The sequence below is a fragment of the Planococcus citri genome, chromosome 2, assembly GCF_950023065.1.
Source record: "Planococcus citri chromosome 2, ihPlaCitr1.1, whole genome shotgun sequence".
Classification (NCBI taxonomy): domain Eukaryota; kingdom Metazoa; phylum Arthropoda; class Insecta; order Hemiptera; family Pseudococcidae; genus Planococcus; species Planococcus citri.
In genome coordinates, this window is record NC_088678.1 from 70,205,300 (window position 1) to 70,231,363 (window position 26,064).

The 26,064-nt window shown below is 34.3% G+C and overlaps 1 protein-coding gene across 2 annotated transcripts in view; it reads right to left on the reverse strand.

Annotated features, from left to right (window-relative positions):
- Positions 1 to 26,064, reverse strand: part of LOC135837456 (lysosome membrane protein 2-like) — a 65,963-nt gene that overhangs the window by 28,062 nt on the left and 11,837 nt on the right. The window contains exon 2 of one of the 2 annotated variants that reach the window (XM_065352729.1): positions 24,132 to 24,587. In XM_065352729.1, coding sequence (XP_065208801.1) covers positions 24,132 to 24,381 — 250 coding nt within the window. In that variant the 5' untranslated portion in view covers positions 24,382 to 24,587. Of the gene's footprint in view, positions 1 to 24,131; positions 25,010 to 26,064 lie in introns of those variants that run through there. The other variant, XM_065352730.1, reaches the window with a different exon arrangement.

The window sequence follows — 26,064 nt, forward strand, 5'->3', positions numbered from 1 at the left end:
AAGTCCAAGTACTGTATGTGTACTGAAAATATTTTTCTCTAATTACTCAAAATAATACTCGCGATTCGACCTTCGAGAAATGGATTAGACAAGACGAATCGTTAGATATGGATAATGAAGAAAAAAGTACCCACAGTTCATTAAGTCTATACCTAATTCCATAATTATTCCCCTTTCCTATCCTCTCTTCCTCTGCTCATCACACCATATAGACGAGAGCGGCGGAATTAAAGCGAATAAATCCCTTTATTAATCCGAGAAGAATTTTTTTTCTCGTTCTCGCTTTTCGAAAGTACGAGTAATTAGTAATTACCCTAAAATTACAATTCTATCTGAACTACACGATGTTGGTGAATTTTTTTTTGAAAAAATACGAGCAAACTTATGCATTTGCATGCACCAAAAAAAATATCTACACATAAATATACGAACGCAATTATACGTGCACAGTAATTCAGTTTTCATAAAAAAAAGAACAACAACAAGACGTATTAAACTACGTGTTTTAAGAAAGAAGAATAATACTACGTCAAAAAGGGTAAAGAAGGAAGAGGAGAGGAAAGAATCGCGCCATACACTTGAACCAATGACGAACCCATTTGAAAATCGATGATTAGATAATTAAAATACATCCAACAAAATTACGCCGCTGCTATTTTCAACAAACAATAGGCAAGTATGCAGACGAAAGGCAATTCGCCTCTGCCTCTCTATGACTCTGATTGTGAGAGATACTCTGCTACGTATGTAGTGTAGTTCTTCCTTCGTAATAACATAATAGGTATTTGAGGTGATTTAATGATCGAGGAATAATTACAAGATGAAAAAAAAAACGAGCGAAATTAGAGCCCTATTACTTAATGACGTTGTTGCAAGCAGGAGGTACATAAGTATAAGTAAGTGGTAAGTGAGGTACATAATATCTATTATATTCGTCGATTCTATACGAAAAATGGGAATCCCATTCAATGGGAATTAAGAGTTCAACAAACAAAGTTGAGCAAAGCGAGGAAACAAAATTAACAGCAGGAATATATGTAGGAATAGTGCATGCGTATTAATTTAATAATTTACGACGGTATCATATTATAGTTATTGATGGAGAGAAAAATCCGATATTTTTTAAATAAAATTCCGCATTTCGCAGAACGCGAGAATAATTTAAGCGAGTTTTATTACGAAGGCTTATAAATAGAAATTATCTGTCTATGTAGGTATATACCTGCCTATGGGAGTTGTTTTGTTTCTTTGCCATGGGCATCGAACGGGTGATGTGAAGCAGATGAAGACTAAAGAAATTACCACCTGTAGTCTTGTTAGGATGAAACTGCCCATACAGATCGAGAATTCCCCGAGAATAATAAATATTCATAGTTTTTGATAAAAAAAATAATAGGGAAAAAACCCCGGAAAAATATATTTTTATAGGTAAAGAAAGGATGAGCATCGACCTACTATGAGTACCTCTAACCTACTACCTACGATGACAGATCGAAAATTAGCCAAGATTTAGATCGTCTAGCACTTCTTCGTCGAGTTTAAATGACTTTTTCATGATCTATTTTTCATATTTTTACCGCATGAAAATACCCCCCCTCCTTCTAAGAAAAAATTAAATAACTTGAAACTGCGAAGAAATTGAACAAGGTTGCCATTTTTTACAGGATCAAAAATTAGATATTTCAGTTTTTTTATTTTTCTGATTTTTCGAACCAATTTTTAATTTTATTTTCATTTTTATGGGCTTATTAAATTCGAGCAAAATTCATGACTTTTTCAGGACTTTTCTCGACCGTCGGACACCCTGTATTTTTTCAATATTATATAAATTTATTTAAAAAATAAGAACTTTTTTTCATCAATAATCATTTTGAAAACTATGTTGTTCAAATTGAGAAGGTGCAAACTAACATTCAAATAAGGGAACGTTTTGAACTCTCACCCTCAAATATAAACGAAATCGAAAGAACATTTATCCTGAAACCCCCCAAACCAAAATTCAGATACTCGAGTTCATTTTAAAATTTTTGAAAATTTTAAAAATTCAAAAAAACTACGTATATTTTAAGGAACATTTTTATCGTAAGTATTATTTCGTGAAATATAAACTTTTTTGAGCAGAGTGAGTATACTTCCCTCAATTCTACCCTCATTCATCAAACATGGCTAGTTTTAGGAAATTTTGGAGGCTCCAGCGATTTTTCAATTTTCGGGGTGTTCAAATCGCTGCGGAAGAGCAGAAAATGAACTTTAGCATCTGAAATGAGCTTTTGGCCCATTTGTAAATTCCAGAAGAAGTGAGAAAAATCGAATTTTGAAACAAGGTATACAACGAAATCAATCGAGAGGATGTCCAATGAGCACAGACCAACGTGATATGTACTAGAGCTGATTTTTGGCCCTTCCAAAGCGTTTGGAAATTTCAGGAGATATTTTAAAACTCCTTGGAGGATCCAAAAAAGTCCAATTACGATTGTTTTCGAATCGGGTGAAGACGATATTTTGCCAAAAACTTGGCTTGTCATCTACCTCCTTTGAAAATTTGATTTTTTCACTTAGTAAGTAAATATGTACATACTTTGAAAATTCGTCAAAAATTCAGTTTTAAGCTGGGGCTCATTTTTCTAAGAAAAAAAAATGGTAGATATTACATGAAAACATTTTAAAATCACCTTCAAAACGGCTTTTTTGATTTTTTTGAATTTTCAAAAATTCGACAAAAGTCCAAAGTACTTTGGAACTTGAAATTTCGGTTGAGGGGTTTTTTGAACATGCTTTTTCGATCTCGTAGCTTGGTTTTATTCAAATTGCAGAGTGTGTGAGTTCAAAAGGTTCCTTTGTCAGTATGGTCAAAAGTAATTGTTCTGAGTTTGAAAATTTGAAAAACATCGTGATTTTAAATTTTAAAAAATGCATTTTTAAATGGTTCAAATACCGAAATTAATCTCTTTGTCCTCCTTCCTCAAACACAATTTTTTTTAGAATCTTATAGTCCCGATTTTGGTCTCGATCTTGGCTGGAAAATTTTTAATCCAAAATCAAAATTCAAGACTTTTTAATTAAAAAAAAAAAATAGCCTGTAATTATTAGAAAATTTCCTGATTGTGAGGGGGGGGGGAGGGAGGAAATGCACACACCTTACACTTACTTGTAATCAATTTCCACAAAAACCTGAAAACTTTCATCGTGAAAAGAGGAAAAATAAAGTCGAAACGTTATTTTCCAGCACAAATCCAAAATAAAATTTGAGGCTTTTCTCAATTTCAAATATTTAAATCAGTTTTAAACATCCATTCTTATCATTACACTTCGACACATGAGTAACTTTAGAAAAGGAAGCTCGCCGACTGAGCAAGCCACTGATTTCAGGAAAACGTGACAGGTGGAATAAGTAGCTAAGCATGTACATACGTCATTCTCAAAATTTAAAATTTCAGAAGTTAATATTTCACGTATTCGTAAATTGTTTTGAACTAATTTTCATCACTCAGGAGGAAATTAGCATGCTTGATGCAAATTCGCGTAGTTCGAGTAAATCAATTTTTAATCATCATTTTTGTCTTAATTCTGAAGGAGATTTTTGATGAGAAGGGAGAGGGGGGAGGAGAAGTTCTCGCGATTTTTTGAAGGCTCATCTCAAAGCTGTTTAGACTTGGAGCAAATCTGCTTGCAAGGTTCGTAAGCGAATAGATACGAGATTTAAAATCGATCATTACGAGTAGAATTTAAACACGTCTAATCAAACTTTCAAAGTGAAAGCTCGATATTTTGCAATGGCCACTAAAATTGGCAGTTCTGTTTTAAAAATTTGATAAAATTACAGCGAAAATCCTTCAAGTCACCTCGTCATATTTGATATGTTTTCAACAGACTAATTCTCAAAATTAGATCTCAACATTTCTGGTGGCAAATTTTGACCAATTAAAATTGAAAATGAATTTCAAAATTTAATACACTGAGTTTGAATATAGGTTTTTTTTCGATCTGACCCCTGTGACCTCACCCCCTTTTTCTTCAGTATCCTCAAATACGAAAAAAAAATATCAAGATACAAGGTTTGTAAGATTTTCGAGAGCACTGAATTCGAATATCAATTTTTGAGGTTCGAGCTCGGTGTGTCTCCAACCCCTTTTTTATTTTTTTAAAAATTGAGAAATTTGAAGAACACTTGGGGATTGAATGCAAAAAGTAAATTGAAATTTGAATTCAGCAACCTCAAATTAGAAGAGATCGATACGTGATATGCAGTTTTTTGAAATTTTTTTTCAAAAAGGGGATTTCCAGAACTGTTTTTAGTTTTTTGAGATTTTGACCGATGTTCAGGAGCACCTCGGAGAGGGTACAAAAAATTTGAATCAAATAATAAACCAATGATGTGAGAAGTAAATTTTTCTGCTCTCGAACTTTGGTCAGAAGAAGATGGAAAAAATGATTTGGCTCGAAAGTTCTTTGATTTTTCCAGATTACTACATTTCTTCTCAACTTAATCTCAAATTTACAACTTTTTCCAACTCACTTGACTTCTCCCAAAAATGCCCAATTTTTTGCAAACATCTTCATCCCCCCCACCCACTCTCGTTTTACAAACCTCTGGTCAAATCAGTTCAAAAAAGTCAACGACTCTCGTTTTGAGAAAATTTTCACAAATCGTGCCAAAAAATAATCGATAAAATTCGCCGAAAAAATAATTAAACGCGAAAAACCCTAAAAAAAAAAAAGAAAAGATAAATCGCTAACTCCGTAAAAAAAAAAATCATTTCACCGTTTCCTTCCGCAACCCCCTTTGCAATTGACGTCACCCTACCCGGGTTAATTTTTCTTTCGTCGGAAAAGAAAATCAAGTTGAAAAGAACAACAAACCATGCGGAAGTTCTGCATGACCGAAAACAAAAACCAGCCATAGTTTCAAAACATGAAGCAATTATCAGCGATCTGCGAGTTCGGCCTTGAAACTCGAATTTTTATCTCAATTCGATACCTATCTCGTACAGTATAATTCGGACGTCGACCGACGTCATCGACACCTCTAAATAATTTCTCATCAGCTGTTTCCGTCCTCTTGCAACCACCGCCGATGCATTTTTTAACCCATTCGCAGCAATTGAAACGAGTTCAACTTTAATTTGCATAAAATTAATTCACTGGTTCCAAAATATGTACATCAAAAAATGCTGACTCATTTCAATTTGCAATCTAGCTTTGGTAGCAGCAGATTCGCTTTCGTTGATCGGTCTAGGTCTACTTGTTGCAATGCCCTGCGCCTGTGCCATTCTAATTCAACGGCGAACGACCCAGTTCATCGTTCGGACCATTTATACGCGTCCTTGGCCGCGTGGTAAATAAAGTAAAACGTGGATTCGCGCCACTTGTGACGTTTGCCATTTCATATGGTAACTACACGATACCATACGTTAACGCTGGTAGGTACACGAGCCAATAAATAATCTGGATCAGGTGGGTTTATGTATTTTTTTTATTTATTCATCGACCAAAGTACACGTTCACGTTCGCGGTTTGTACGTACACGTACGTAGTATATAGGTAGAGTGGTGCACCAGTTCAGTGTCACCGTATAATTCTTCACACTCGATTTATACAAATACGGATCACTTTTACTAGGAGATGGAGAACGACGACGCAGAAATACAGCACACTGCACAGCACCGAGCACACCGAGACGAGTTGTTTGACCGGCAGTACGCCTTGGTAAAAAGCGACAAATTTTCAAGGTTCCTTGAAATCCGTTATATGTATGTCTCTTTGGTACGTACTTTTTAGTCGACCAAGTTGACGTAGTAGGTAAAGCCCTACCTGCACAACAAATTCAACAGATGGAGAGGCAAAGACATATACTCGTAAGAGAATTACCGTTTGTCGTTGCCATCCATCGTCAACACTACACTGTGCACTGTGCAGCGTGGCCAAGAGGAAAATAACACGTTTTTCATCATTGCTTGTGCTTGTGCCTGCCTCGTCGTGCTCGATGGTCGATGGAAGTAGCCCCGACACCGGAGGCGATACTTAACGCCGACGACTCCGAGTCTCTCGTGCTCACTATAGCACACGCCATTCATGATCCACTATACCTGTGCTAATCCAATCAGGCGATCATTATTCTGACGCTGTACATACCGCGTTCTCGGGTGAGATTCATCGACATTTTTGACGCCTCTGCGAACTAATTATTCGAATGTTTGTTTTTATGAAGGATAGTTGGAGAAGTTTCTGGGCTCTCCCTCCCCCCTCCCAGTTATTGATAGACTATTTCTGAATCAAGTCGAAAGAGAAGGCGAAGGTCTACAGGACTGCTGTCTTTTCTTCCTCGTCCTCTCCCCCCACCCATTTCCACCAGTTCGAAAATTTAAAAAAAAATCAATTTTTTTTGAGACACTTAGAATAATGGTGACTTTTTTTCGAAACTTGAAAAAAAATGAACAAAATTGAGGGAATTTGAAAAAGTGCGTCATTTATGCTGAAAAAAAATCTTCATAACCCCCCCTCTCCCCCTTGGACGTCTCTGAAGATAGGTCGATTGAAACTTTTTCGCGAAATTGGTAGCAAAATGACCTCAAACAGACGTAATGAAATGTTGACCTCTGGAAATTAGACATTTACTGACATGAGAAGTGAATTTGGAGCAAAGAAAACAGGGTAAAACAATGAATGAAAATTACAAAAAAGTATATAAAAACTGGAACAAAACAATATGCCACGAAAATTGTTCAAAACTACATCAATGATTCGTAGGAAAAAAAACTGACAAAACAAAGCTATTCAGAAAAGAATGCAAAAATATATCACCATCAAAAATTTGAATCGCTGAAGTGGTTTTTTTGATTTTTGGTGAATTTTCAAAACGTTAAATTTGAGCCAAAAATGGAGAAAATCAAAATTTTACAGAAAATTGAGCGAGGAAGCTAAAATTTGATAAGTAATTTATTTTCGACCACTCGAATCGATTGGCAGCGTTTTTGAACGGTGTCGGTTTCGAGAAGTTCTGGAGCCTCCAGCAGATTTTTGGAAACTGAAATTTCCCCAAAATTTCACCCAATGAACTTGAAAAATTGAAATCTATACTTTATACCCAACTTTCAACAAGCTGAGCTGATTGGAGACGGTTTCAACTTTCAAGCCATTCTACGAATTTTTTGAAAAACTGAAATTTCCAAAATGTCTCTAGAGTCTCCAGGACGACTTGAAACCACGTCAAACTAGCTCAGCATAATTATATTGGAGTTGGAATATGAAGAAAATTTTAGCTTTCAAACTCCATTGACTACATTTTTTTGGAAATTTCAACTTTCAAAAATCTGATGGAGGCTCCAGAGCTGCTCAAAACGGTTCGAAACCGTTTCTAATCGATTTGAGGGGTCGGAAAAAAATTAAAAGTACATACCAAATTCAGGTTTCTAAGTCAATTTGGTTAAATTTTGGATTTTTGCCCATTCTAGATCCAAAGATTTTCAAAAATTCATCAAAAAAAAAAAATAGAAAAATGTACTCGTACTTCAGGATTTGAAATTTTAGTTGATGATGTATTTTTGCACTCTCGTTTGATTTAGCTTAGCCCTGTTGAAAAAATGCCTGCAAGTTGGAATATCACCTTCCTTGTTGGTAGGGGCAGAGAAGACATTTTCCCGGGCTCTAATTTTCTTAAAGTTCTAGGAAATGAAACACTTGAGATGAATTCTGAATTATCAATCTCGCAAGTGTTCAGCTTTCAGAATTCATTGAGAAATCAAATGTTTTATTTTTTCATATTTTTAAGGTGAGAAATTTATCGAAAAAGTAAGTAATGGTTTTAACACAGGTAATTTTAATTTTAATTTTATTTTTTCGTGGATTTTTAGTTCGATTTCGAATAGATAAAATGTTATTTTTATTATGAAATTTTTCTTTTCGTTTAATGATTAATTTAATAATATTTTATTTGTTTTTAATTTATTTATTTTAATTTTTTGTTATTATTTTTATTTCAATTGGAAATGAAAATTTAAAAATAATATAAAAATTTATATGTACTTAATATAAGTTGAAAAAATATTTTTTCCAAGCTCATTTCGACTTCTACCTCTTAACTACTACGATTATCAATTAAAATATTTAATAATGAAATTTTGAAATCATTAACGTTAGGTACGTCTTCAATTGTTTTAAAAATGTTTTTAAATGTTGTCAAAATCATTGGAATTTTTGGGAAAATAAAATCCGTAAAAACAGTAAATTGCTAAAAAAAAAATATGAACCATTGAAATTGTTCAAAACCTTATTTAGAAGGTCGTTGAAACATGGCATGGCTTCAAAATGCTGTAAACATGATAAAAATGACCCAAAACACAGAAAAACATTAAAATACTATTGTAAAAATCTCTGATAAGTGATAAAGGCACAAAGTTAAAAAAATATGATACATAAAAAATTATTCAAAATGGTAAAAAAAAATTGCTTTAGAACAATTAAAATTCATTATAAGCAAACGTCAGAACTTTGAAATCCCATTTATTTGTTATAAACATGATTCTAACAGCTGTAAAAGTAATTAAAATGACTAAAAAAGCATAAAAACACTGCAAATGATTTGAAAAATCGTTCAAAAAAAAAATTGTTATCGAACATTTTCCAAAATTGTGGTAAAAAAATCTCTATGTGACCTGTTCTGACAAAAGGGACCACAAGTCGGATTTTTCATTTTCAATTTTTTGGCCATTTTGAAAACTAGACATTATACCGAGTCGAATGAGACCAATCCCAGCCTCCTAGCTCATTTTTCCCACCTTTTTTCATTTCTTGAAGTTGAAGGATTGAAAAACAAGATTTTGAGAAAAACACATTTTAAAGAAAAAAAAATTATGAAAACTGATGAATAAAATAGCATTAAAATAATTGAAACATCTTTTACATTGTCAAACAAGTTGTAAAAATTTAAAAAATTAAGTGAAAATGGTTAGAAAACAAATAAAAATTGTATTTTTCTAAAATAATGAGAAAATTTCGAAAATGTTCAAAATAAATAGTAATACCTAAACATTTTTTTAAATTACGACTTTTCTGAATTTCACTGTTCGTTAATTGAAATTCTCTCTACGATTTTTTAGTTGTTTCAAAATATTATGAGAAAATTAGTCGTTTTTGAAAAAAAATATGTTCGGGGGAGGGGGTAAGGTGAGTAAAAAATGTGTCAGAACCCACTAATTTTTTTTGAACAGGATAAAGTAGCAAACTTGTCCTCTTGCCCTTCTTTTTCCATGAGGCCGTCAGTAATGAACCTCAAATCATACCTTTTCAAGGTTTAAATCAATTCAAAAATGATTGGAATTTAAATACCCAATTTTAAACAGAACGACTGAATTTGTTCACTTGGGCCCAGCTTCGCAGATTTTTCAGTCAATTTTTTTCAGCAGGTTCGATATTTGAGCGCAATTTATCATCTAGCATCTCTAAAATGAGCTAAAAATAAGCAAAACTGAATGAGAAGAGTTTTCTGCACTTTTTGAAGAGTTTTCTTCAGAATTCACTTGTGATGCACCCTTCAAATACCAAAATGAGTTTAAAATGTTTATTCGTATATGAGGGAGGAGTGAAGTGGACACAAATTGAGCAAAAATATTTAAAAATTAGAAAAACTGATCACATAAATTTCCAAGCCCCCTCTCACCCCCCCCCCCCCCAACATGAATCACTGAAAATAATTAGCATTCAGAATACCACAATAATTATTTTGATTTAAGATTAAATCAAAATATGATCACAGCTCCATTCTTCAATCAGCCTCTCATCACCTTCTCTCTCCATCCATCATTTCCATAGGTCAATACTAATTAGCTAAACCACTAATGCGAATACAATTACAATTACGCACTTTACACACAGACTAGACACAGCCGAGAGAGAGAGAGAGAGAGATTGGAGGGGAAAAAATTAACAACCGTTACCGTCAAGCTTTATCTTTATACCCGTTAATTTAATCGTTTAAATAATACACAATCTACGATGATAGAGGCGGCGGCGGTGACCGACAAAAAGAATTATCTCCATCTCGCACCGACTACTACGTGATTGCGTAACTTTGGTGTACTTTCGGCGACGTAGCGTGGTAGCTTCGCGTTCTTGGGCAGCAATTACCTGACCACGCGTGCCACCGCAGCCAAGTGCCAAGATCGCCTCTCTTCTTTCTCACTCTTCGTGAGGCATTCTTATGTAGCTCGTGCTTCGTTCAAAATTTTATGCTGACGAATACGTTAACGTACAGTTTTACGAATATTATAAGAAAATTAAGAACGTATCGAGTCGTATAGTCGTCCGGATCGTATAGCACGAGTACGTCGGTCGTCGCGTATCACGCGTATTTGTGTGGTTATCCGTGACACAGATTTTTCTAATCGTAAACACAACGAATGATGGATTTCTCACCGGGGAAATTACCGTATAATTTGGTACGGTAATTGCGAACGGGTCGAGGGAGTCGGGAGAGGGTCTGGTGCGTGCTACCAGATGCATTTTATGTTGCAAAGTAGGAAATTAAAATGCGTCTGTTCGAGTCTCAAGGTTTTCAAATGCTAAGATAAATAATAATTAAAATTTTCTCATCGATGAGAAAATAGTACGAAGGATTGTTGGGAGTGTAGAGATGAGAGATCTTAGAATTATCAAATTTTATATGCCAAGTTCAACTGATTTCAATCGGCGGAAAGGGAAGTGTCAACATCAATTAAAATTCCATAAAAATGACATAAAATTGAATAAACATCGTCGAAATATAGGTAAAATTATTTAAAAGGCTACCAAATTTGTTCAAGATGCAATTAAATTTGTAAAAATAACAAAATAATAACTCGTTTAAAAATCTTTAAAAAATGGTTGAAAAATGGCATAAAAACAATGTCGATATCATCAGGGCCGTAGAGAGAGAGGGCAAATAGGGCAATTTGCCCCGGGCCCTCGTTTTCCAGAAGGCCCTCATTTTTTGCGAAAGCTTAATAAGTTGGCAATTGGCAATTTCAGATAATCAGTAATGAACTGACAACTCTGAAATTTGTAAATTGTGTCTAAAATTGCTGAGAACCACTATTTTTCAGACGTATGTAATTTCCCAAAAAATTTTCGCCCTCGTTTCGCTCGGGCAATATTTTTAGTTTCTCTTCATTTTCTTGAGTTTCGAAACACTCTTCAAAATCAAAATCACATTACTTGTAATCATTTTATACAAAAATATAAAAACTTTTTTTTTTAGACCTACTGGATTGATGGAGGGGGGGGGGGGGGGGCATTTTTCATGGGGCCCTCAATTTTTTGCCCCAGGCCCTCGCTGGCTCTCTACGGCTCTGGATATCATCAAAATGGTTCAACATGTCTTAGAAGTTGTTCAAACAGATAAGAACTTCGTTAAAATTACTTTTACGCCAGAAAATTCACCGAAATTTAGCGAAAATTCTAGAGAAGAAAAAAAATTGAGAGTAGGAGCGAATACCAAAATCAATATCACTGTTTTCTATTCAATTTTTTTTGAATTTTTACAAATTAATGTTTCAAGTAGGTAATTATATTTCACTGACTTTTTGAATGATCAAATGATTTTTCATCAATTTTCACCAACCGCAACGTTTCAGTACCTTAATTTTTCAATAATTTCTACAATGTAATTTTTTTTATACAAATTTTTCAACGATTTTCACGTTATTTAGCAAATTAAAATTTTAATAATCATTCAACGAAGCTCTGCAAATTTTTCAGTGATTTTCTCAGATTTTTGAAAATGTTTCAGTAATTTTTCAACAATCTCGCAAATATTTCAGTGATTTTCACTGATAATATTGAAGTAATTTTTCATCGATTTCCACAAGTTTTTTTTATCGATTTACAAATTTTTGAAAATGTTTCAGTAATTTTTCAGAAATCTTCACAAATTTCCAGTGAATTATCTCAGATGTTTCAGTGTTTTTCACAGATTTTCTAATCTCTACTTTTTTAATTTTTAATGATTTTCAAAGATTAGAAGTGTCAGTAATTTTTCAACACTTTCACAAATTTTTCATGAATTCGCAGATTTTTGCAAATTAAATGTTTTAGTGAATGTTTCAGGAATTCAACAACAATCTCAAAACATTTAAGTGATTTTTACTAATTATTTCCAAATGTTTCAGTATCTTCACAAATAATTGTACTTCGATGATTTCCAGGAATTATTCAACAATTTCTGATTCTTGCAAATTGCTGTTTCAGTAATTTTTCAACCATTTCCCACAAATTTTTTTTTAGCGATTTTTACTCTTTTTTTACAGAAATTTTTCAACAATTTCATAAAATTTTAACAATTTCATAAAATTTTTCAGTGATTTTCATGATGATTTTTTTTTTGTAAATGTTTGAACAATTTTTCAACAATCCCTACAAATTTTCCAGAAATTTTTCAAGATTTTGTGACTTTTCAACAATTCCTGCTAAAATTTCAGTGATTTTTGGAAATTCAAAGTTTTTTGAAGAAATCATTATAACCAGACTGAGAATTGGCCACACAAAAATCACACATAATCACCTCTATGAAAAGGCCCCAAAACCCACATATTGTCAATTCTGCCTCTCAGAACTTATATCTGTCCAACACTTACTATTTCAATGTCCCTCCTTACATCAGCACAGACTGTCCCTACAAATAGATGAAAGATCCCTATTCATACCATACGACCCTTCCGAAATTAAAAAATTCTTAGACCTAATTAAAAAACTTGACCTTACCAACTCGATTTAAATCTCATACGACGGGTGTAATAATCAAGTAATTACAAACACCCAAAAAAAAAAAAAAAGCTTTTTTTTTTTGCAAATGTTTTAACAATTTTGCAACAAACTTCACAAATATTCCAGTAATTATTATTTTTTCCAACAATTTTTACAAACGTTCAATATAATTATTTTATCTGGTCGCTTGCAAAATGTTTCAGCGATTTTCACTGATTTTGCAAATTAAAGTCTCAATTTTTCAGTAAAAATTTTCAATTGTTTTTCAACAATCTGTACCTACAATTTTTTCAGTGATTATCATAGACATTCCAAAAACGTTTCAAAAAATATATTCACAATCTCAACTTTTTCAGCGATTTTAACAGATTTTCAGAAATGTTTCAACTATGTACTCAATTGTCAAGGAATTCTACTCACTTTTTAGTGATTTTCGCAAATAATGTTTCATCGATTTATCCAGAATTTTTTAAAAATTTTCAGCAAAATGTCTTCTCACGGGGTAGTGCTGAAAGAGCATAATATAATGGCTCATCAGCGACCGTCATGTGGAATGTTTTTTTTCGGCCATTTCCTTAAACACATACATATCTATGTGGAAGATAAGTGTGCCTTCGAATGGCCGTAATGACTCTTTTCTCAAAAATTTATAGAATTTGGGAATTTTTTTTACAGAAGACTGATAGAGAAATTCGTAGAAAAATTCAAATTCTAGGAATTTTTTCAAGTTCTCAAATTGGGGGGGGGGTGACATTTTCATATTTTAGGTAACCTATAATGAGTTTTCCAAATTGAAAGAAAAGCGTTCAATTTGAAGTATAAATCAACGAAAGCTTTCTTCGAGTGTTTTTTCTCTCAATCATTCCAAAAATCATCTAGCTGGACTTCACAATTCTTTCAAATCGAAAAAAAATTGATAAGAGTGATAATTTTTATAAATTTTTCATAATTGTTGAGATAAGATTGAAACCATGAATTGAGAAATTATTCTCAAAGTGTGAAATTTGTCACCTGACCCCCCCCCCCAAAACACATACTTCGAAAGTATACTTTTTCTCTTACATAGTCGTTCTTATCTTCCTTTCTAATTTTATCTTCTCAGTTTACCTTCGCCTGTCTCATTTCTTCTCAAAATTTGATAATTCGTCGCTTCATTATTTCCATCTCCCATCCAATCCTAATTTCACGTAATTCCTCCAGGCTAGAATAAAACAACTCAACTCCACACATTGAATTCCCATCATCATCATCATCATCATCATCATCCGACACTCAATGACAAAATCATACACGTCAAAAAACATACAGAGGCGTATACTAGGGTACCAGGGCAAGGAGAATAGGAGGATGCTGTAGTACAGTTCACCTCTAATTTAATCCGTTAGAAGACCGAATTTGACGATAGTGGCGCGTCATACGCCTTCGTCCAATTAATTACTCTCATTTTCAGCGATTACGATGCTAATCAATGGGGGTTCGTAGTCGTATACTCGTAGGAGAGTGAATACTTGGTCTGGTGATACGTTCGACTCAATTGACCGCGCAGTAAACCAGAAAAAGAGACGGAGAGAGAAAGGAATCTCATCTCGTCAGTCAACTGCGACGTCTTATGGTCGTCGGCAATGATCGGAAGTTCAATAAATCTGTTACCTCAATTGACCAACTCTCGATGGCAAGTACGTATGTATAATGAACGGAGGTACAAATGTACATTTCGCAGGTCAGCAGACTTGGTTCGAACTCGTTGACCTTCTGGTAATTTCATTCTATATTCAATTAAAACAACAGCAGAGAGTGAGCCGCAGCCGCAGTCGCACCAGTTCGATGTCGTACGTATTATTATCATCATTATCGTCGTTATTTTTTTTGTTTCAGTTTCACTCTTCCGAAGAAAGCCGCAACGGCAGCGGTGGCAATTGCAATCGGTCATTATGGAAAATATGTAATGAGCTTCGAACGAATGTACAATCATAAGTACGACTACGTACATATGGTTCCACTGTAGGTCTAATAATAATATAACAATTTAATCACGTATATCTTACGTAATAAAAAGCTGATGCGATGCGGTGATGCGGTCATCTAACCAATACTCTAAGTCTAAGGTAAAATCGTCGTCGTAGGCTGCGAAATGCATATTTTCCACATCAATCGTCGGCGTGTGCGATTATCGGTGTCTGTGTCGCCGCCAATTCATCATTCATCCGGTGCCCTCTCGGCCCCGACGACACTCCAGAACCATTCATGCATCGTGGATCGTGGTCGTCCTTCGAAAAAAAAAACTTACACATGTTGCCTATCCAAGTCTAACGATAAGGTACTCGTAGGCTTTTTCTCACATCGCATATCTGATATCGCAGGGTTGAAATATCGACGTCGAACGATAATAAGAGGACAAGGATATCGAGTCACTCGATCTGATCACAATCAGTGTCCAGATCGGACTCTCAACCCTCTTTGAACATTTCGTAAAGTGGAAAACTTTCCACCATACGATGAAAAATACGAGTATGAACAAATCGATAATATACGAGAGCACACGTCATTTTGCAATGACCATTGACCAGCAAGTACCTTGGATCGTTCGACAATGCCTACGGGGATACATTCGAATGAACAAATAGGTGTTCAGGTGGAAGTACCAGTACTTTGACCACTTCGATGATGATTCATTAGACTCGGTAACGATGTAAATAAGTCGAGATAAGACGAGATTATCAGACAATGACCAGACTGACCAGACAATGATGGAATTTTACCAACATGGAACGGGGCGATGGAAAATTACAGGTGGGGGATTTTTTTCAGGATTTTGACGGAGAGAACATGGAGATGTTTTCTCCAACCACAAAGACGAAGAAAAAACCCATCGTTTTTTTCCACAGCAGAAATGTTTCATTTAGAGTGAATTTGTCGAGAACTTTTCTGAACGATTGTGACTTACCTTTTTTGCTGATTTTTCCAACTGTGAAAATTTTTGGCGAATCAGATGGAACATAATTTCGAACAAGGGAAATTTTTTGAACCAGATGAAAGGGAATCTAAAAATATTCAAAAATATACCATCAGCCAAAATTTCAAGAGCTGAAATTCAGTTTTAGATTTTTGGAAAATTTATGAAAATTATTTTCTCACGAAAAAAATTAAAATTTGATCAAATTGACATAGAATGCTAAAATTTGGTTTGCACGTTATTTTCGACCTTCCGGGTCGATTAGTGATGGTCTCCAACCGTTTTGAAGCCTCGAGTAGATTTCTAAATTCTCCAGTTTTCGGGAAAAAAAAACTGTAATGGGGTGAAAATGAGATTTGACTTTAATGAATCGACTTATTGGAAGGTCGAAAATAGAGAGCAAATCAAATTTCAGCCTTTCATGACAATTTGGCCTAATTTTGTTTTTTTTTCATGAGAAATGAACCAAATTTGAATTTTTGAAAAATTTGCCAAAAATCAAAAACTGAATTTCAACACTCAAAATTTTTATTCGTGGTGTATTCTGGGGTCCTTTTTTGACTCTCCTTATTACGATTCAAAAATCTTTGCACCGGTTGGGATACTTTCACTTGGAAGCATGCATAAATTTACCTTCTCCTGGATGCAGTTCCAAAATGAGCCAAAATTAAAATCATCTCAAAAACTTGATTTACAGATACCAATTTTTACCTACTTTGGAAGGTTTCCAAAAAGTAGAAGAATATGAGGCAAAAAGCTGGGCTTTTAACAGGATATTTTTTCAAATATTCAATTTTAAATTTATTTATAAGAGAGGTTTTTTTTGTATCAAAATTTTTTCTATTTTCAAAGAGAACTAGAAAAAATTTGTAATTCTCAGAAAGAAAAATACACAGAGTAAAAGGAAAACTTCAAACTTCGATTCAAAGAAAGGAAAAATTACGATTTACTTGCAATTTAGGCTTAAGTACAGAACTCTTAAAAAGGCCAGCATCTTTTGAAAAATAAATAGGACTTATTTTCCAATTCTGGCAAAATGAGCTTTTTCTGGCAATTTTTTAAAAAAATTTTTTGGTAAAAATTAAACTTTTTAGAAATGACCAAAACTTTTTAACAAATACAAAAATAAGTGTTTTTTGGGCAATTTCAGCAAAAAACTGCACTTGATGGAAAATTCTGGCAAAAAGCTGAATTTTTTTTCAGCAATCACGGTAAAAATTATTACTTTTTTTTAGCAACCATCACAAAATTTCTTGATGTTTTGGTGCACAAAAGCAAGACCAATCAAATTCAAAACTAACCCATTTTTACAAAAAAAAAAAATCAGACTAAGGAAGGGAGCCTAAGATTTATACTTGCTCTATTATGGACCTTGAGAACCACTTTGATATTGATTTGGAATCATTCTGGAGCCTTCAGAAGATTTTTATTTATTTCTCAGAGGCTCTATACCAGTTGCGCTTTTCCCCCTATTTTTTCGATTTTTTTTTGGTCAGTTGCGCTTTTCAGTAGAAGCAATAATTTTTACCCACTTGCGCTTTTCGGTTGTTTAAATTCCGAATGTGTTCCCAAAATTGAAAGAATTGAAAGATACAAACTGATGAACGAACGAACGAATTATTTTTATTACATACCTAACATACCTAATCCGTCTGATCTCACCAAGGGGAGCATTTTTTCTTATTATACTCTCGTAGGTACCGTCTCTAACTACCCGCAATTTTTGCAATTTTTTTTTTGAAAATGTAAAATTGCCAGAAATGTGGTGAGGGAACAGAATTTTTGCGGTCCCCTCAATTTTGAGGAAAATACTGAGGTAGTTAGATACTGTGATGCTAACCATTGGTACGCGTCACAATATCTAACTACCTTACTTTTTTTACTTTAAATCGTGGGAGGATGTGTACGGTAATTCTCCTTAATGACGAGGAACATTCTCGTGATGTTACGAATGCCGAAACAACGAGTCGAGGCTTTTTACATACCTATTATAATTTTGGGGAATATTCGAGCAGAGTGTCAACACTAGATTTGAAGCAATTTATTGCATTTCTTACGTGTTTTTTGATGTAAACTAGTAGAAAATGAGGAACAGAGACGAATATAATGTGAATAGCTGTTACCTGTGATCAATCAAAGAAAAAATTGAGGTAGTTATACATACTGTTCTATGCACCATGGGTATCTATCATAATATCTAACTACCTTGATTCATACGTGAATATTCAATATATGTACTGGAAAAATGAATCTAATTACGCTGTATTTCAGCATTACGTGATAAATTATACTTTTATTCATTTTTTTTTGAAGAAATACTGAGTAAAACTATGAATTGATGTCAAGTTCACGTTTGCTCGTGAGAATTTCGAGGGGTATCGGTCACGAGGAGGCTGGCGGAGGCGCTGAGACCATCTCTTTACATCCACACGGAGAGGACTGACACATATGAACTTTGTTCATAACCAAAAATATCCGAAATTTCGAATAATGAGGTTAAAATTTGAGAAAAGCGACCTTAAAGAGGTGCACCGCGCTTGCGCGGCGCGCGCCCCCAGCCTTCCCGTGCCCTATCTCCTTACATCTAAACAGACCCATATGAACTCTGTTCAAGTATTCATGACCAAAAAAAATTCAGGAATTTGAGACAATGTGACTGAACGGGTAGAAGAGATGCGCCGCGCTTGCGCGGCGCGCGCCCGCAGCCCCCCCGCGACCGACGCCCCCCGAAATTCCCCCTCGCTTCGCTCGGGGGAATTTCGTGGGGCGCCGGTCGCGGGGGGGCTGCGGGCGCGCCGGGGCCATTGCCTTGCATCTGCACCATCCCTACACACACACAGTGGCGTTAAAGCAAAAAAAGTAAGGTAGTTAGATATTGTGACGCGTACCAATGGTTAGCATCACAGTATCTAACTACCTGAGTATTTTCCTCAAAATTGAGGGAACCACCAAAATTTTAATTTGTGTAATCATTTAGTGATATTTCAAGGTGGTTTAGAAAAAAAAAAACAAGGTAGTTAGATTTTGTGATCGTACCCGGTAATGCTAATCCTCCATCTGAACTCACCAAAGGGAGCATTTTTTTAAAATATGCTCTCGTAGGTACTGTCTACATACACGGTAATGGTAATCCTCCGTCTGGACTCACCAAGGGGAGACCGCTATGGTTTCGTAAATTTTGCATAAAAATTCATTATTAATTTTCAAAAACAAAAAAAAAACACAAATCAAATTATATTTTTTGCAAAAAATCAACTCGGAAAAAATAGAAATCAAAAAAAAAATTGAAAAAATTTTCTGCAGGAGGTCTCAATTGATCTGCATACCTTCCGCACAGTAATCCAATATCAACGCCATGAAAGAACGACTTTGCACAAACATACTCGTACTATCAAAATTTCCAAACTTTGAGAACCCCTGAAATTCGTTTTTAAGAAGCGCAAGTGGTATTTAAAGAAGCAGGCTTGGGAAAGCGCAACTGGTCAAAATAAATTGAAGGAAAAGCGCAAGTGGAAATCACCGTTCTCAGAGCCGAAATGAAAAATTTATCATCTGCACTTTTGATCAATTTAGGCACAAATCAAAATCTGTTCTAAATCCAAAATTTTTTTTCACTGAATTATCAACTTGAAAAAAATGAAAAATTTGTCATTTGCAAAAGACTGTTAAGCTAAAAAAATGGAAATTTTGTCTAGACCCTATTTTCGACCTCCTAAATCGATTTATGCTAATTTTGAATACTTTTATAACCCAGTTTCCTAAAAAAATTGTTAAAAAGAAGACTCAAAATGATACTCAGCACCTAAAATTTGGCCTATTGATAAAATTTTACAATTTCGATTTTTCTGCCCAAAAATTTTTCAGCCAATTGGGGATACCTGCCTTTGAAGAGTCCGTACTGAAAATTCAGACGGAGTCGAGAAGAGACGCCAAAAAAGGAGGATGAGGAGGGGGACGGGAGGAGAAGGAGAAAATTAGTACATACCTCTAAAACTTGAAAAAATTCATTTTTTCCAGCAGGAGAAAAGAAGTCCCACACAACTGGAAAATTATTGCAAAATCTTTTTCAAAAAAATCACATTCAAGGGCAGCACATCGAAAATTATGCTTTGAGATTCAAAATGAATCTATTATCATCTCTCCCTCCGCATAATCCTTATTTCTTTCCTGTTTCCTCGCACGTTTTTATTGTTCATTCAGGGCAGCATGGCGCTGGCACGATTGTACGTCACATATGTAAGTTATGCTATCGCAGAAGTGTAGGTGAATTTCCGGTCTTCCAAAGGGGGGAGAGGTGGGTTGGAGTACGCAAGACAGACGTGTGCATTACGTATTATTCAGCGATAATACGCTCTTTTTTATGAGTATGACGAATACACAATGACAAAAAAATTGTATCAGTAGATACTACATATTTCATACGCTGATTAGTGATTATATTGTTATAGGTATCTAATCAGTTGGCAATGAATCATGATGCATAAATTATTGAGACCGCGACAGACGCGATAAAAACACGTGATCGGCGGAGATGACGAATACGAGATAACGCTCGATAAGTGGATATATGTATTTTATCACTTATAAAATCGCGAATGTTCGCACTACGTAATTTCTCACGTGGCTGGAATTTGGAATTTTCAAACGGTGGCGAGAAGGTGACTCGTGTTGTATATTTCGCAGATAATGACTGATAAAAGATTGGGCGAGAGAGTTCAAAAATTTCAAAATTCGGTTTTTGGAGCTTATTTCTCTTCTGTATGAGACAAAAAAAAGTACTGTGATTCAGAAAACAACCGTCCATTTTCCATTTTTTTTCCATCTCTGTTTCAGCACCTCATTTTTCAAGTTGAGATCCCTGCGATGGATCTGAGCCCTTCTCCCAGGCAGTTTCTAAATAAAATCCAGAAAAAATTGATCCTCTAGAGCAAATAATCTGCTCCATTTTTTTAAAAAAAAAACGAATAAACTAGGAGTAAACCCCAAAAAATTGAAAAATTTTGAATCGGTGATCTTAAAATTCAGACTCGGACACTCAAAATTGTAGATCTCATGACGAAAATAACGCACACAAAGGGTAAAAATTTAAGCGTTCAAGAAAGAATTCAAAATTTTGAATTTTTTTTTCGAAATTAATATGTACTTGAGTGCTATTTTTTAGATGAACAAAATTACGAAATCATTCATGATTTTTCAAAATCCAAACACAGCTACCTCAAAAATTAAAAATTTTGAAACCAGGAATCTCAAAATCTTTATATGTAGTAGAACTACTGAGAAGTGTCGACATGAAATTGTAACACAATTTAGAATCCAAATATTTGATATTTTTGCATTAAAAAAAATAATTATAAAAAAAACTCATTAAAAATTAGAAAAGTATCACTCGTTGGTACTGAGAAATTTCACTGGAGGTTCCAGAATGGTCTAAATTTATGGCTGTTTTCGAGTTGGAGCGTTGAAATGAAGTAATAATAATTTCACTATGTGAAGGGGGAAAAATTTGAATAAAAAAATGGTAATAATATGTACTTTACCTTAATAATACATACATTTCTAAATTCTTCAAATTTTCAAAAATTCACCAAAAATCTAAAAATGAACTCTGAAATTTAAAATTTGGCTACGGGGTTTTACGACGTGTACTTTTAATTTAGCTTGATCTCGTTCAAATCGAATCAGCTGCTTATCTTGCTAGACCAACATTTAAAAAATCTCACAAATCATCTCACAGAGAAAACGCAAAATATTGAGGTATGAGATTTTTTTGACAATTTAGGAAAAAATGATAAATTTGAAAACGAATCAAGTAAGAGGTGCAGCACAGCTCAAAGTCTCAGAAATAATTTCCAAACATTTTTTATAAAAATTCAAAAATCATCCCACAGTGTGAAAAAGTAAAACATATTCACCCATTTTTAGATCAGATCACCTCATTTTTTTTTTCTTTTGAAAACTCTGAGATTTTTTGACAATTTAGGAAAAAAAAAGATCAATATGAAAAACTTTAAAAATGACCTCAACGAGTACAAATACGAATATTGAGCCATATTCAGACCAGATTATCTCAAAAAATTATCTATTTAAAAATTTAGAGATTTTCAGAAAATTTAAGGAAAAAATGATCAATTTGAAAACGAATCCAGCAAAAGGTGCAGTACATTTCACAATCTCAAAAATAATGATCAACATGAAAAATCTCAAAAATGATCTTGTAGAGCATCAGAAACACGAATATTGAGCAATTTTCAAAACAACTCATCACAACAAAAATTTCTATTTGAAATTTAGGAAAAAATGATCAATTTGAAAACGATTCAGACAAAAGGTGCAGTACAACAGCTCAAAGTCTCAAAAATAATGATCAACGTGAAAAATCTCAAAAATGATCTTGCAAAGTAACAAAAACACAAATATCAAGCTATTTTCAGCCCAGATCATCTCAAAAAGTTTTCTTTTTAAACATTTTGAGATTTACTGAAAATTTATGAAAAAATGATCAATTTGAAAAAAAAATACAGAAAAAGGTGTGAGTCACAAAAATAATGATCAACATAAAAAACCACAAAAATGACCTCGCAGAGTAAAACGCCGAATATTAAGCCAATTTTTAGACCAGATCATCTAAAAAATTTTTTTTTTCAATTTTGGGATTTTCAGAAAATTTAGGAAAAAATGTTCAATTTGAAAACGAATCTAGTAAAAGATGCAGCACAGTTCACAGTATCAAAAATAATGATTAATGATTAACATAAAAAATCTCAAAAATGATCTTGCAGAGTAAAAAAAACACGAATATTGAGCCACTTTCAGGCTAGCTCATCTCAAAAAATTTTCTTTTTGAAATTTTCGAGATTTTCTAAAAATTTAGGAAAAATTGATCAATTTGAAAACGTACACAGCAAAAGGTGCAGCACAGTTCACAGCCTCAAAAAAAAATTATCAACATGAAAAATCATAAAAATGACCTCGCAGAGTAAAAACACAAATATTAAGCCATTTTTAGACTAGATCATCTAAAAAATATTTTTTTTTTTTGAAAATTCTGAGATTTTTTGAAAGATTGGAAAAATTTTAAATATTTTTCTCAAAAAGCATGTCAATTTTGAAATCAATTTTAAATTTGTCTCAAAAACTCTCATTTTTATTCAAATTTCACACAATCTTTCAGAACTTATAAAATCGACTAAACACTACAAACGAGTAAATTGTCCACTCACTATTTTCAAAACCCAACAAAAAAATTCGTCCACATGCATATTTTTGATTATCAACTTGAAAAATCACAAAAGTGACCTCGCAGAGTAAAAACAAATATTAAGCCATTTTTAGACTAGATCATCTAAATTTTTTTTTTTAATTCTAAGATTTTTTGAAAAATTGGAAAAGTTTTAAACATTTTTCTCAAAAAGCATCAATTTTGATATCAATTTTCAATTTGTCTCAAAAACTCTCATTTTTATTCAAATTCCTCGCTAACTTTCAGAACTCGTAAAATCGACTAAAAACCACCTGACGAGTAAATTTTCCACCGACTTGTACATATTTCAACAACCCACCTAAAAAATTCGTCCATACGCATATTTCTGTTCCGAATTTAAACCACCTCCTCTCCCCTTGACCAGAACAAAAATTTCACTTTATCAACAACTCGGTTTAAAATTCACATAAGTAAAAATTTCGACAGCAAATCGTACGATTTATAAAATCTCTGACCAAGCAAAAAAAAAAAAAAACAACAAAACTCGCTCGCGAACAAAAAACACCGTTGATTTTTCTCACGTACATACAAGTACGTACATACTTAAACGTAAAACAATCATTCGTTATACAGACTTGATTTTATAATCTCAAAAAAAAAAAAAATTAATAATCCGGTTCAGGTTCGAGATATAGTTAATTGACTTTTAAACAAACGTGGTATTTTTTTCTCTCTCTCTTTTATCTATACCTACCAACAATAAGAGAAGAATCAAAATTTTTTCGTAACATGATAATTTGATACGATATTTTTCTCTTTTTATAGTAGTAGGTTAACGCTATACCATACGAATGTAAACTATATGCAATCTCAAGGACTATGAACCATGTGTAGAAACGATATCTACACCTATGATGAGGTTAGCACATGCGTAAGTAGATAGATATTTAATTCTGGTATGTAATAGGTACATCAGTAGTACTTGTAGTAGGTATAGGTAATTTTCGTAAACCTAACCCAAAACACGTACGTACGAAATGAATGAGGAAAAAACACATGTATAGAAAAACATACGATTCGTTCAAATTAAAGACGTAATTTTCGTCGTTAATTAACATCGACGCGATGTTGTAGGTGGGTAAAAAAAAAATAGTTCCATCATTGGTTAAAAATATCTGATTAACGAGAAGGTTCGAGTACAGTACAGGCTACGAGGTGAAATGAAAAAAAAATTCAACTTACGAAAAATTTCGAAAGATTTTTTCTTCCTTTTGATGGCTCCGGTGGTCAACGTAACGTCTTCGGGGTTCGGATTACCCATTCTGATATCACAGCTGGAGACTGATTTTGATTTAGATTTATTCCTAGACGACGGGAACGGATTGAACTGCGTGAATGTGTCCAACTTGCAAATGCTGGCCAACGACGACTTCTTGGCGGTGGCTGCGACAACGTTGTCCGAGGGCGCGCAACTTTCGCGATTCTTATCCATACTGAAAGCCGGGAGACCACAACGAGACTTGAAGACTAGGCGAAGGTAAAGGTGGACGAGAGGGATTACTAGACGCTTATAGGTTTAGAAGTATACGATCACGGTCAACTGATCTCCGCCGTCACAACGTAGCAGTAACCTTTTCGCGACGTCCAAATAGTAGTAGTAGTACTCGTATCTTGGGCGGCCGGCTTATTACCGCAAATCTACGCAAAATTAAACACAACGACGACGTCGACCATTAGAACAACATGCGAATAGATAAAATAATACATAGATTACAGAACATAACGGTGACGAAAAGGGAACCCGGCACATGCACATAGACCAGCCTCCGGCCAACAACGTATAGATCGCGATTAATCACACGACGGAGTCGTAGTCGCGAATCGGAATCGCGCCGCTCGAGCGAACGATTTAATAGCTCGACGTGTACTGAACACTGAACTTATTATGTGTATTATCAACTTCGACTTTTGAAACAAAAAAAATTCTATTTCACGGTTCGGCGTATGTCGTTTTACGAGCAACTACCTCTGTACGAGTACGTAAGATATCGTCGTCGTCGTCGAACCGATACCTATACCTGCACGTCCAAGTGAGCAATTGTTACCAATCGTATAATATTGTACAGTTTGGTTGTACCTATACCTACGTAAATAACCTTGAAAATCAAACTGGTGTTCTTATCAAGTTTTTTCTCTCTTTTTCACTATACTACATACAACGTACACTTATTACACACAATATACAATAACTCGAACCACGACAAGATCTCACTGATAAAATAACCTATAGTCGTCCGAGCTGTGAGTGTGAGCTTTCTGCATAAATAAGCCCGAGAGTGTTCGATATGGTACTTGTACCCTCGTACCTCTCCTCTCCGCCTGCTAGCCGACCGTGCTCTTTTCATCTCCCTTTCAGCATCACTATGCTTTGATTGATTTTAGCACCTGATTTTATTACGCACTTGTATGTACGTACATATCTTTGTAATTGCTCGGCTATGGCCACGCTGCGATGAGATAGCTTTATCTCACATCCGCCCGCGACTAAATAGAGACCGTTACCCTGCTTCCTCTTCGTGTATCAGTGCGTGTACTTCCTCAATAGTATGATACTGTTGTAGAAGTTGAGCTTGGTCAAGATTATTTTTGGTCAAAAAAAGACATGAAGATAGAACATAATTTTTGAGCACAGAATTGCACGGAATGCGCTTTTTTCAACGAGGACAGCTAAACTTCCAAAAAACCTATCTATACAGTTTCACACAAAATCGAATAAAAAATAAAATCGCGTCTTTTGATTTCACTCAAATTACCAAAATGAGTTTGAAAGCGAAGATACAAAATCAAAAATTTTAATTTAACAACACGAAATGGAACTTTTATGGGTAAAGCTCAACTTTTCATGATAATTTAAAATTTCAGAATCAAATCTCACAATCACTTTTTTAAAAAAAATGCTCACCCCAGGAGCGGACTGGCCTAAGATGTTACCTGGCGATTGCCATCCAGGGGCCCGGAGGCCATGTTTGAACCAAAAAAATATGCTATTTTCACTTTCTCTGAACACAAATTTTCGCAAGCTTTTGCCCTCGCTTCGTTTTTGGGCCAGTTTACAATTGCTTTCATTTCCAAGGTGTCTAAAAAAAACTTCCAGACGAAAAATCATGACTTTTAC